This window comes from Musca autumnalis, unplaced genomic scaffold (genome assembly GCF_047663935.1).
Source record: "Musca autumnalis isolate F117 unplaced genomic scaffold, ASM4766393v1 scaffold_3, whole genome shotgun sequence".
Classification (NCBI taxonomy): Eukaryota; Metazoa; Arthropoda; class Insecta; order Diptera; family Muscidae; genus Musca; species Musca autumnalis.
In genome coordinates, this window is record NW_027411866.1 from 258,876,505 (window position 1) to 258,889,666 (window position 13,162).

General features: G+C 35.3%; 1 protein-coding gene across 1 annotated transcript; it reads right to left on the bottom strand.

Moving 5' to 3' along the window:
* Positions 1-587: 587 nt before the first annotated feature.
* Pat1 (Protein interacting with APP tail-1) lies at positions 588-12,652 on the bottom strand. Its single transcript, XM_073978136.1, has 7 exons — positions 12,169-12,652; positions 9,003-9,574; positions 8,703-8,930; positions 8,495-8,596; positions 7,694-8,370; positions 2,171-2,328; positions 588-2,095 (listed from the first exon to the last, which is right to left on the bottom strand). The coding sequence occupies exons 1-7, from the start codon at positions 12,316-12,318 to the stop codon at positions 1,997-1,999; spliced, it is 1,986 nt and encodes a 661-aa protein (XP_073834237.1). The 5' UTR covers positions 12,319-12,652; the 3' UTR covers positions 588-1,996.
* Positions 12,653-13,162: the final 510 nt, after the last annotated feature.

Consider the following 13,162-nt stretch of genomic DNA (forward strand, 5'->3'; position numbering starts at 1 on the left):
ACATTACATGTGGGAAGACTTTCCTCTTTGATTTTTTGTTTATATTTACAACCACCGTGGTGCAATGGTCAGCACGTCCGCCTTGCACTCAGAAGGTTTGCGGTTCGAATCCCAGGCCAAGCAACATCAAATTTTCAACGGTGGCAAAACTCCCCCTCAGTAATGCTGGCGACATTTCCTGAGTATTTAAGCCTTGAAAAACTTCTCTACAAGTGGTGTCGTAAGACACGCCGTTCGGACTCGGCAATAAAAAGTAGGTCCCATATCATTGAGCTAATATGAATCGGCGTGCACTCATTGATATGAGAGAAGTCTCCCTTGTCCCATCTGGGATGTTTGTGGAACAATTATTATTATTATTATTATTACAACCACAAAAATAAATACCAAAAGGAAGTTTTGCAACCGTTGTCCGACACAGACCATAAAAACAATGAAGAAATGGCTCCGCTTCGGTAATTCCATTGTCTATTCTAAAGGATATTCGTTCCATATTTTCACGCTGTCGTTCCTAAGAACTTAGTTTTGTAGGCATGCTTTTTCTATCTAAGGCCACAACAACATAAAATAAAACAACTCTGACGACATCAATATGTAGTATATGTATTAAAACAATTTATAAAAGAAAAAAACAGAATAGTAAAAAACATATAAGTAATTATTTTAAAGCATTTAATACGCTTATCTACTTTACTATGAAGTTATATTTGAAACACACATATTATATACACACATATATTTCTTATAGTACACACTATGGTATGGTACGTTTTTCTTCAAATATTTAAAATGTGCTTAGTTTTGTAAAATAGTAAGTTTACCTATGAACCCATTCATTTTCTTATAAAAACAATTACATATAAAAAATTAATGTTGCTTGTTTATTTACTAAAACCAAAAATCTAAATAAAAATTAGAAAATAAACGCAATAAAACAGCACTCTTGTTTTTCTTGTTCTAAAAAATACTATTCAAAATCATCAATTCGATGCAAAACAAAAACGTAACAGTGTGGTAATGTTAGGAGAACACAATATTGAAGCAATTGACACTTTTGTTTAATAATAGTATGGCGGACATAATTTTGAACTCTATGAATGGAATACTGATATACACAATGAGAGTGAGTTTAACCTTGTCTACCATTGCTACTCTATATGTACTGGGATATTGTTAAACATTGTATAAAAATAATGAAAAAATATATATAAAGCAGTCTCAAACATGTTATACTCACTATTGTTATTAACATTTTACACACCTTATTAGCTCTGAAAAAAGAAGGTAATTACTGTGAAAACAAATTGACATCAAGGAATCTGCGTGTGTGTGCGATTTCGCACATTCCAATCTATTGATTCATTGTCTGAGAATTTCCATAATTTCTTCTTGTTTTACTTATTTGTATATAAAAACTATGTATATAAATAATTATTTAACACTTTGCACGATGTGACAATTGAGAATCAAGGAAGAGTGCCTTTTGGACTTGATAATGAATGAATAACAATATTGTTGGGCTGGTTAGGCTGTGATAGCACAATAATAAGAATATGTAATTAAGCGACAAAGGTAAATATAACTAGTGCATTTGTAATCCAAGCATATACCTGAATTGGCGGCTCTATATTTTCTTTTTGTATATCAAGTGTTAAAATTCACGATATGCATTATTTGTTAATAAGTAAATCACTAAATTATTATGCTTATTTTATACTTGTGTTGGCTTTTCTGTTTGTTGTTGTTGTTGATAGAACAGGAAAACAAAAACTAAACAAAATGGAACGAACGAAAGAAACAAAGAACAAAAACATTATTACATATTTCATGAGTTACCTTAATTTACATTTTTGTCTCTATTAATTATAATATTTATGTATAATATAGTATATGTTTGTTGTATATGGTAAAATCCCTAATATATTAAGTAGACACAATAATGTTGTTGTTACAACAGCACACAGAACACTTAATCCAAAACAATAACTCTGACATTTTAATTGCATGGTGTTAAGTTGTGGTTGCACATATTGAAAAATTGTTGCTTAATCTCCTCCAGGGAACAGTCTTCATTAATAGCAGGATAAATAGTTTTCTAGGGAAAATCAAATAAAGGATAGTTAATAAATGTGATTGTGTGTGTGTGTGTGCAAAATACCATTGTACATACATTCATTGTTAAAATTTGACCACGTAAAATTTGCCAATTTTCCAAAATATGCGCATATTGTAAATATTTTTCATATTCTCGCAATGTTTCATAAACATGACATAATCCCAAATAATCATATTCCAGTCCAGAATATGAACGACCAAATAAGCGTAAACCTGAAATGATAAAAAATACACGCATATATAAGTAATTGTTGTTGCATGATAAATTTATAAACCAAAACAAAATCTATTGAGATCATGCATGTAAAGCTGTGTATTAGAGAATAATCGTAATTAATGTCGTTGTATGAACTGTAATGAGCCCAGGACTAGATGACTGACAACGAAAGTCAGTGAACCACGAATAAAATATTTGTTAGAATATTTCAAGTATTGCCACGTTGGAACTGAATCGAGTAAACTATGGTCAGTGTTTATTCTATTTACTCATACACACATTGTACTTGAAAGAGTCTATGTGAGCCTGGCATCAAACATCGTTAACACCAATTTGTGATATCAATGCACAAGACCCAAATACAAATTGCAAAAGTTGAAATCTAAAACTTGTTGGAAGTCGATGATTTAATTACATCGAACATATGAAAAAATGGAATAGAAATGAAAAACTATTGTTGTACTCTTACGTTTGAGTAAAAGATTTAGTTGTGCTTTTATGTTGTAAATAAAAGACTTATTGATAAATTAACAAACTTAAGCAAGATTTATTCTGTTTAATTCTGGAAACTGAAATGCGTTACAATAGTTGATGTGCGTGTAAATACTTGTGATGTAATACAATGACTGTGTTGTCTGAATGACTGAAAGAGACTGACTGAGTGAGAAAGAGTATAGCATGAGGGTAGCAAGTGTGTGTGTGTGTATGTATAATAACAATGATGCCTAGTTTCTGATTGTTTACAGTAGAACCCTAACATCTCCCTTTTTGAGACTTCTCGGGGGTCCGGGATACTGGCTGTACAGGGTTTCTTCGAGAAGTGATGCGTTGTGGGTGCATAACCGGTGATGATGGTGGAGTTGTGAAATCTTCTTCCGTTGGTGGACTAATGTTGAAGTCTTCTAGTAGGATTTGAAGAGGAAGATTATCATTTTGCTCTGCAGGTACATTTTCATCGGTTTCTCTTGGTCTGAGTTAATCTGCGTGAGATCTCACAAGAATTTGTCTCTTATCCACTTGAATGAGAGTGTTGTAGGTAACATTTCCCACTTTGTTGATAATTTCACCTGGAACCCAGTAGCTTTTATTACCTTTGAAGTGTTTAGCGTAGACAAGATCTCCAGTGATGAAATTTCGTTGTTTTGTACCATGTTTCCGGTTGTATTGTTTCTCCATTTGAATGTTTCTCTCTCTGCTCGCTGGTGGAGGCTTTGTTATTAAATCGAAAACTGTTCTCATTTTTCGACCTAGGAATGATTCCGCTGGAGAGAGTTCATTAGGTGAGTTTTTGTTCGGTGTTGAACGATACACTTCTAAGAATGTTTGTAGTGCATTAGATGCCGTCTCCTTTCCCTCTGATTTTTTTAAAGATCGTTTGAGAGTATCGACGAATCTTTCTGCTTGACCATTGGAACTTGGGTGATATCGAACTGTTCGTGTGTGTTTGATTCCTCGTTTAGAACACCAATTTTCAAAATCCGCTGAGGAAAATTGTGTTCCATTGTCGGATACGATTTGTTCAGGATTTCCAAACTGTGAAATATGACGGGATATTTGGAATATGAATCCACTATTACGAGGTAGTAAATGCTTTTTACAGGACCTGCGTAATCTATGTGAACACGTTCGAGAACGCGTGTTGTTGTGGGCCAAGGACAAAGGTTGGTTTTGATGGGACTTTTTGCTGCGAGTTGGCAATTGTTGCATTTCTTGACGTAAGTCTCTATGTCCTTGTCTATGTTTGGCCAATATACGTAGCTGCGTGCGATAGATTTGCTTCTTTCTGTTCCTATGTGTCCGCGATGCAGTTGTTTGAGAATTTGTTTTCTGTAGCATTCGGGTACTATTATGCGCGTATTGAACATAAGACAATCATCTGTTATTGATATTGAATCTTGCCTGTTGAAATATGGAAGAATTGAAGAATCTATGCTGTTTTTGTTTTCTGGCCAGCCGTTGTATACGTAGTTTGAAACTGTTTGTAAGGTTGAATCCTTTTTGGTTGCATTCTGTATCATTTTGAAGCTAACTGGCAGTGTTGATACGGCGTCTGTGATGTCATATCTTATGTCGTTTTCTAGGTTGATTGAAGCTATGATGTACTCGTCTGATGGTTTTTCATGTGCGCTTATCAATCTTGACAGAACGTCTGCATGTCCAAAATCCTTTGTATTGGTATACTTTATATCGAAATCGTAGGTGAGAAGGATGAGAGCCCAACGTTGTAACCTGTTCGCGGTGTAGACCGGAATACCTTTTTTGGAACCAAATATGGTGAGCAATGGCTTATGGTCGGTATGTAGGGTGAATTTTCTTCCGAAAATCATTTTGTGGAAACGTTGTACGGCGAAAACTAGTGCTAGTCCTTCTTTTTCGATTTGACTGTAATTTCGCTCCGTTGGAGAAAGTGATCTTGAGACGTGATGAATGGCTTTGACACTGTTGTCTGGGTAAGTATGGTATATTACCGCTCCGATGCCATGTGATGATGCGTCCGCTGCAATGTGAATTGGCAATGCTGGATTGTAATGGGTTAGTAGTAAATCCGATGTTAGAATGCGTTTGAATTCGTTGAGAGATTGTTGACATTCTTTGGTCCAAATGAATTTGTGATCTTTTTTTAAGAGATCATCTAGTGGTTTTCGGATGTTTCTCATGTTGTGGACATACTTTCCATAGTGGTTTATGGAGCCTAGTAAAGATCGTACTTCTGAAATGTTTTCAGGGACCTTCAGATTCTGTATTGCAAGAATTTTATCTGGATCAGGTCGTATGCCATTTTTATCTATGATTTGACCTAGATACTTGATTGATTGTTTGAAAAATTGGAATTTTTCGAATTTGAGTTTGAACCCGTAATCTTGAATTTTCTGTAATAACAAATTAAGATTAGTTTTGTGATCGTGAAGAGATCTACTTGCCAAGACTATGTCGTCTATGTACGCTCGTGCTCCTTGGATGCCTGTGCATAGCTCATCCATGATTCGCTGGAAGGATCCTGGTGCTGATTTTATACCTGGAGTGAGGCGATTAAATCTGTATAACCCTTTGTGAGTATTAATAGTTAGCAAGTCTTTGCTTTGATCGTCGACTTCTACTTGTAGATATGCGTCAGAGAGATCCAAATGACTAAATATCATACAATCGTGACAATCTGAGAGAATTTCTTCAGGAGTGGGCAGAGGATACTGATTTGGTTCAATTGAATTGTTGAGACCCGTGGAATAGTCTGCACAAATTCTAATTTTTCCGTTCCTTCTACTCACGACTATTGGCGCTGCAAATTTTGAAGAATTGACTGGTGTGATGATATTTGCTTTTTCAAGTCTATCTAGCTCTGTTTCTATTTCTGTTCTCACGGCATATGGTACTGGGCGTTTTGCAATGAATGTTTCTTTTGCGTCTGGAAGAAGTTTAATATGCACTTTGTTTTTTGTACAAAGGCCAAGACTACTGTTGTCGAAAACAGGTTTGAACTTGCTTCTCAGGTTTGATATGTATTCATCGTTTGATATTTGGCGACACCAAGCTGAAATTGGTTTGTCCCAAAGGTTAAAACTTTGTATCCAGTCGATACCCATTATGTTTAAGTTATCGATTTCCGTGACGTAACATTGTAGAGTTAGCGTTTTGTCTGATACCGTTGTGTTGCATTGACACTTTCCGATTAGGCTGATGCTGTTGGAATTCACGTCTGTTGCAGTATCATTTGTTTTGTGTAGGTGTGGCTTACCTATGTATTCCCATGTTGATCGTGATATGATTGAAATATCGGATGCTGTGTCGATTTGTAATTTGACTTGTTTCTTGTTTATTTCCACGGTGGTATATTTTCGCAATTGTTGAAATTGGAGTTGCTTTGAAGAGAATACAGCGTTGGCGTTGTATTTTGTTTTGTCCGACTTGACTGCAGTTTTGTCTGTAGTGGACTTGCCTCGTTTTGCGCTTTTGCAAAAGTTATCCTTGTGACCTGTCTGCTGACACTTTGAACATTTATGATTTTTAAATGGGCAGTATTTTGAGTAATGCATGTCTCCGCATAACCAGCAGGGCGTTTTAGGAATTTTATGGGAATGCTTGTTGTTGTTCTTGGCGAATTTCTTGACTGCGCATATTGATTGCGATTGATGCTCGATCAATGTATTGTCTGTTTTCAAATCCATGAGTCGTTGAGTTTCATCTACAAGAGTGTCTAGAGTTGTGGAGTCCTTTGCTTCGTCTAGCAATTTGAGTAAACGTAAGCGAATGTCGTTGTCTTTGCTTGATTGTAAACCCAAGACATAGATTAGACACTTGAATTGATCCACTTGCATTTCATTTAGCTTGAAGAGTTCGCACTGTAAGTTAACTCTACCGGCGTATTCCTTATAGTCTTCTCCTTCAAGTTTTTTCATTTGCAAACACTTGTAGCGTTGAGACACTTGAGTTTCTACCTTACCAAATAGTTTGTTAAGTTTCTCCAGGGTGTCTTTGAGACTCATTTCTGTTGGATTCTTTGGAAGAACGTAGTTCCTGAATCTTTCGTGAACACTGTTTGACATCTTTCTCCAGAGTAACGCAACTTTGTCATGATCGTCCAGAGATTGGGCTTCTTTTTCGAAGACATGTTGGTAGCGATTGTACCACGCTTGAAAAATTAATCCGCTTTCCGGTTCATAAACGAAGTCTGTCATGGAATGTGAAAGAGATTCCATTAATGCTGCTTTTGAAGTGCTGGGACTCGTAGCATCTTTGGTGTTTCCAGTACTCTGTGCTTGAAGTAGATTTGTTAATTGTTGCAGTAACTGCGTTTGAAGATTCATAGCCGCTTGCTGTTCAGCTAGTAATTTCACAATGTTCTCGCTTGACATTTTATGTGCAGTTGATTTTTGCGTAGATGAATTGAAATTAAAGAATTTATTTCCTTATTCACCGTCCTCGTCGCCAGTTGTTGTACTCTTACGTTTGAGTAAAAGATTTAGTTGTGCTTTTATGTTGTAAATAAAAGACTTATTGATAAATTAACAAACTTAAGCAAGATTTATTCTGTTTAATTCTGGAAACTGAAATGCGTTACAATAGTTGATGTGCGTGTTAATACTTGTGATGTAATACAATGACTGTGTTGTCTGAATGACTGAAAGAGACTGACTGAGTGAGAAAGAGTATAGCATGAGGGTAGCAAGTGTGTGTGTGTGTATGTATAATAACAATGATGCCTAGTTTCTGATTGTTTACAGTAGAACCCTAACAACTATAATATTCTGATTTTGGATTAATATTACGATACACTTAATCGAATACCTCACTATCACGAAAACAATTATTCTCCCTCTAGAACATACGAAATCTTTACATTTTAAGTTTTCTCTTAATACTCACTGATTTCTATGCTGCGTAAATACAATTCCTCTGCTTCTCTGTACTTCTTCATTTGATAATTGTACAAAGACGCCAAGTGGCCAATCGATAGACCAACTTCATAATCATAGGGTCCCAATAAATCGGTTTTTATTTTTATAGCTTTTTGATGCATACGTTCAGCTTCCTCGAAACGATGCATGGTTTGATAAAGTCTTCCCAAATTTCCGTATAACTTTGCCGTCTGGACATTTTCTTCTCCGAAAACCTCCAAAGACAATTGCAGTGCAAATTTGTGCAATCCTTCCGATTGTTGTAGCAAACCTTCATCATCAACTCCCTCAGCCATTTTATCCAGGGCAATCTCTTCAAGCAACAAGGCTTTAACTCTTTTCGCGGAGGCCAATTTTAGGTGATTCTGTGGTACCAAATGTTTTAAAATATCTACAGATTTTTCAATATGATCATGGGCACATGTAAAATTGCCAGTGCTATATTCATGGACATAATAGGCATAGGATAAATCCTCATGGGCCATTGCTACATGGAAGTTGCGATTGCCAAAGACACAGCGTTTGATATCCAATGCTTCCTTGTAAACATTTACACTCTGATTGGGCGAATCGACATTTAGCAAAAAGAATCCATAATCCAGTAATGTGTCGGCATACTTTTGATGATTAGAACCAAATGTTTTTCTGCAAAACAACAATATGACGAGAAGCAAACAATGGGCATATTATTGCGGTTGTTGTGGGGAGATAGGGGCATTAATTTGTGTTTGATAAATGTCAGGGAGAGATTCTTATAATGCAAACTTACTTCGCCCTACTTTTGGCTTGACAAATTAAAATATTTGCTCGCTGATAATCACGTTTCACCACACATGCTTTGGCCGCCTGTCTCAGAACATCAATAGCAATGCTAAATGAACGACAAAATAATGAAAAGCAATTACACATTGAAATTTTTGAGGCTTTACAAGATCATGCTTTTTTGTGTGTATGAATTTAATTTGTTTTGTATTTACCGCTCTGGCGTATTTTCTTCTAAATTGCGCATGGCAACAACGCTCCACATATGGCTGTCATCGTATTCGTTGCGTGCAAAATACATTTCCGAAATTTGTGTATGTGTATTTGCCAACAATGGTTTGGGAATTTCATCCTGATCGATTTGCTTGAGTAGTTCCATCATTATGTCAAATGTGCGTTCGGCTGATTTGAAGTTACTTGAGCAGGATTCCGAATGTAAGAGTCTGAAATTGAAATGCATTACAGGATTTCACAATCATTGTGTTTGCGAAATCCACACACACACACACACATACCTTTGTAAGCAGTCCAAATAAATAATTTGTAGTTTCTTTGTGGGTTCCATTTTCCTTAGACGGCTAGCAACAATCCGTAGTATGGATATACTTTCCGATAGCCAACCAGCTTCTGATAGAAATGAACCCAAACGTAAACCAAAATCAATGACATCCAAACCAAAATTGTATTCATGATCATTGGATGACAACGCCAAAGAGTCGGCAGCTTGAATTATTGCATCTTCATCTAATGAGTCATCGTCTGTATTAGGCGGAGACATTAACGTTGATGGCGTGGAAGTTGATACGGTTAGTTTTGCTTTGGCCAATTTAGCCAATTTGGAAGCAGTCTTTGTTGTTTGTGTTGCGTGCACTCTTGTTGTTGTTGCTGTCGATGGTGATGGTGGGGCATAACGTTGAATAAATGTCTGTTCCAATTCCTTTGCCAACTGTTTCCCTCTGCTTATTAGTGTGGCTAGACAAAGAAATAGCTTTTGGCGAGCTGGATCAAAACGCAAGAGACGTTCAAAGATCTGCAAATCGGCCATCTGTTCGAAGAGCATATGTTTTAAATCTTCGCGTTGGGACATCTGCAAAATGGAGTTGAATTGTAATGTAAATGTAAACAAAAGTCTAAAGATTTTGCTAAGAAGTAAAATAAATTATGGGCAATTTCAATGCACTTTTTAATCAACTTCCCACGCTCGGAAAGTGTTAATCTTAACAGAAAACTACGTGCTGATGGAAGAAGAAATATTCAAAAATATGGCGGAAGCCTACGTAACATGGACCCTATATTCACCTAGAAGAGGCTCACTAATATTCCAAACAATTCAACCAAAATGTTCCATATCAGAATTTGGTATCATTGCAACGTTGATAACCAGGATAACCTTATATAATAAATTGGACGAGACTACAGAGTCTTTATAATTTATGATGTGATTTAATTTCATTTAAAAAAGAGGAGTGGTTTCAAGACCACCATAAAAAATCATAACAAAACCAATACCGAAAATAGTCATACTTTATGGACTTCTTAATATGCCTTGTCATAACTAAAATGGCAATTCAATTCAAGGTAGCCACAAGGAAATATGTGACCTTAGAATTGAATACACAACCTTCAAATAAAACAGTTATTGTAGCATTGTTTCAAATAATCTTGACATATATTAACAATAACTATAATTTATGTATACATATGTACATATGTATGTCGACATGTATGTAAAATATGCAAACAACAATGTACGGCAAATAAGAACCGTCAAATATTTACAAATAATTCGACCTAGGCTTATGAAATGTACATATGTAAGTGATTACTCTTTTCATCGTGACAAAGAAATTGTAGACAGTGTTCAGGTAAAGTTGACATACAAGTCGACCTTTTTTCTATACTAAATGTAAACGAGCGTTGAAGAAAGAACACAGGATAGAAGAACTGCTATCATAAGCATAAAAATCTATTATTCTGTACTTAAAATAATCAAACAAGTTCTTTAAAAAGAAAATACCGGAAACTAATCAGCACTCGGAAAGCAATTCAACATGAAATTATAAAAACAATCGGTTTATACTCTCACTTATTTTGAAATCTAGAATTTTAAATTTGGCTACAATTTAAAACATTTTTAACAGATAACTATCTATAATGGAATAAAACAATCTGTAATGGGGAGAGATGTCTCCCCTGTCCCGTCTGGGATGTTTGTGGAACAATTATTTTTATTATAATGGAATTAGACAAAACTCATCATTATAATTGACCACAAATTTGTTTTTAAAATGTTTTGAAATGTAAACATTGGTGTTCGCAAAAGACCCAGAAAGAAATAGTAGGAATTTATGGAGAATACGCTGGCCCTTCGCTTTCAGTTTTTGTTGAAAAGAAAATAAGTGAATATTTTTGGATTTTTTTTTCAAATTTTTGAATTGTTTAATCTGGGGAATCTTTTTTATGAGCATTGAAAGAAACGGCCAACAATCTTTTTCTCCTAGTTTCTCTATAAACAAGGCTGCCTTATACCTATATATGTATGCTTGATCTCGCCTCGATCTCTACCTATATTCTGTCGTTAACATTTCAAAATAAACCAAAAAGAACAAGAAGCTCTGTGGCCAATCATAAATGTTCTCCAAAAATACATATGTACATACATATGTATGTAGCATGTATGCATACCTTGACCTATCGCAATACAAAATAAGAGAATTCATAACAAATTAATTTATTAAACATTAACAAGACAAAATATAAGAAGCAAAAGTCGACTTCTGTACAAGCTTCTTGGTGACCTATCATTCTATCTTCTGTTCTGCCTGCCTACCAGCATTTCGTTTGATAGAGAAAGCATCTTCAATTCTTCCATAGATATAAGTTGTGCGCTTATTTATTGCTTCTTTTCAGTTTTTTGCACATGTAGACATAACAATAATAATAAGTTTATAAAAACGATCATGTTGAATGCCAGTGAACTGAGCTGGACAACGGATCAATGGCATTTAAATCAACTGATAAAAAAGATTCTTCTTCGAATGGAAATGGCAATAAATAATGGCACGCAATACACAATGAATGGCATCTTTTCATCCTAATTACATATCAATTAAGAACTTATGCGGCCGCTACTACAGAGGCCAATTCTTTTGTCATGTGATTTTCGACGTCAATGGAAGAAGGTGCTGCAAAATTTCTATTGCTTTGTTAGGAACTATAAAGGCGTTCCTTTTTCGTTAATGTCGACAGTTGGATTAGTGTTTAACGCTTAGAAAATATTATGCAACAAGAAAGGGCAATGATTCTGCAAGAAAAACGGTAGATAATCGTTAAGACAATGCAAATATAAACAATACTTGTTTTGTTTATTTTTGGGATCACCTGTGTATTGGCTTGAAATACCTGTAGTCACAACATACAGAACTGTAGAACTGTGGTGCTAATAAAGAAGCACACTCACACACTCTCTCTCCCATATGACCCTTACCCAGTCAGCCATCCTTCAATATGTAAATGGAAATTATTTTTTTTCTTTTTGCCAAAAATGGTCTTCAACTTGGTAGCTGTTGTTGTTGTGACTTTGTAGGTACATGACAACGTCGCAAACAACATATCGACAAATTGGAATTGGTAATATAACCTTGAGATGTATGTTTATTAATATGGAATAAAATGTCTTACCAATACATAAATGTCGATTAGCACACTGGGAGGCAGGTAACGGAGCTGTTGGACTGATGCCATTGACTGGGATCTGTAGTTGAGCTTGGATACAAAACAGCAGAGACAACGATCGTAAAGGGTTTCACGTTTCGTTCCCACATTCTCCATGATTGTTGGGGATTCTGGTGACAATACGACGGCAAAAACAACAAAACAAATCAATGAACCAACACACACAATCAAAAACTGTGGTTGGATGAATTTTGTTACTTTTCCACTATTATTTTTTTGCAATTTTATTAAACACAGTTGAAATTTATTTTAAACACTTAAATTATTCCTTTTCCAAGAATTCCACCAACTTCCACCGTTAACTTTTCACTAAAAATAAGAAAAGCGTCTCCTCCGTCTTTGTTTCGTGTTGGTTTTGCTATTGTGAAATGTCGTTTTTCATTTTTTATTATTCCATTTTACTCAATCTTGATTCCCTGATTGTCTCAGTGTTCGTGCAGGGTTGTTTAATGAATCTCTGACAATTTTCGTAGGTGAATGGCAATTCTGTGCAGTACCACAAAAAGCAACACTGATTATTACGGTATGGCAATGCCTAAACGCAACCGTCAGAAGTTTTCATGTTTTTTTTTAATTTGATCGTGGTTTTTAGTTATTTTCGTTTTTAAACCTTTAAACCTTTAAACCTTTAAACATTCGGCAAGAAATACGATGTGTTTAAATTATGTTTTTAGTTTGAAATGTGTTGCCTATAGTTAATGTTCATATATTAAAAGTTTCTTCCATCGTGTAGTGTGTTATTGGTACGTACCGTACAAGTTCAATTTAGATTGGTTATGCATGTCTTTGCGCGCGTTTTCTATTATTGTTATGCAGTGTATTTTTGAAACTACTTGTAAGCAACTAGGCACACATTATACATATAATTGTTTGTGGTCTTGGAAGCTGTACGTACCCCGATTGTCAAGGTAATGACGTTATATTTTTATGGAGTTTATAA

What these genes read in the sequence shown, in the direction of transcription:
- Pat1 (XM_073978136.1), bottom strand. Translation starts at nt 12,318, where the DNA reads ATGGAGAATGTGGGAACGAAACGTGAAACCCTTTACGATCGTTGTCTC. An exon ending in GAAGAAAATACGCCAGAGCG is followed by an intron (nt 8,597 to 8,702) that starts GTAAATACAAAA and finishes TCGTTCATTTAG; the next exon opens with CATTGCTATTGATGTTCTGA. An exon ending in CAAGCCAAAAGTAGGGCGAA is followed by an intron (nt 8,371 to 8,494) that starts GTAAGTTTGCAT and finishes GTTGTTTTGCAG; the next exon opens with AAAAACATTTGGTTCTAATC.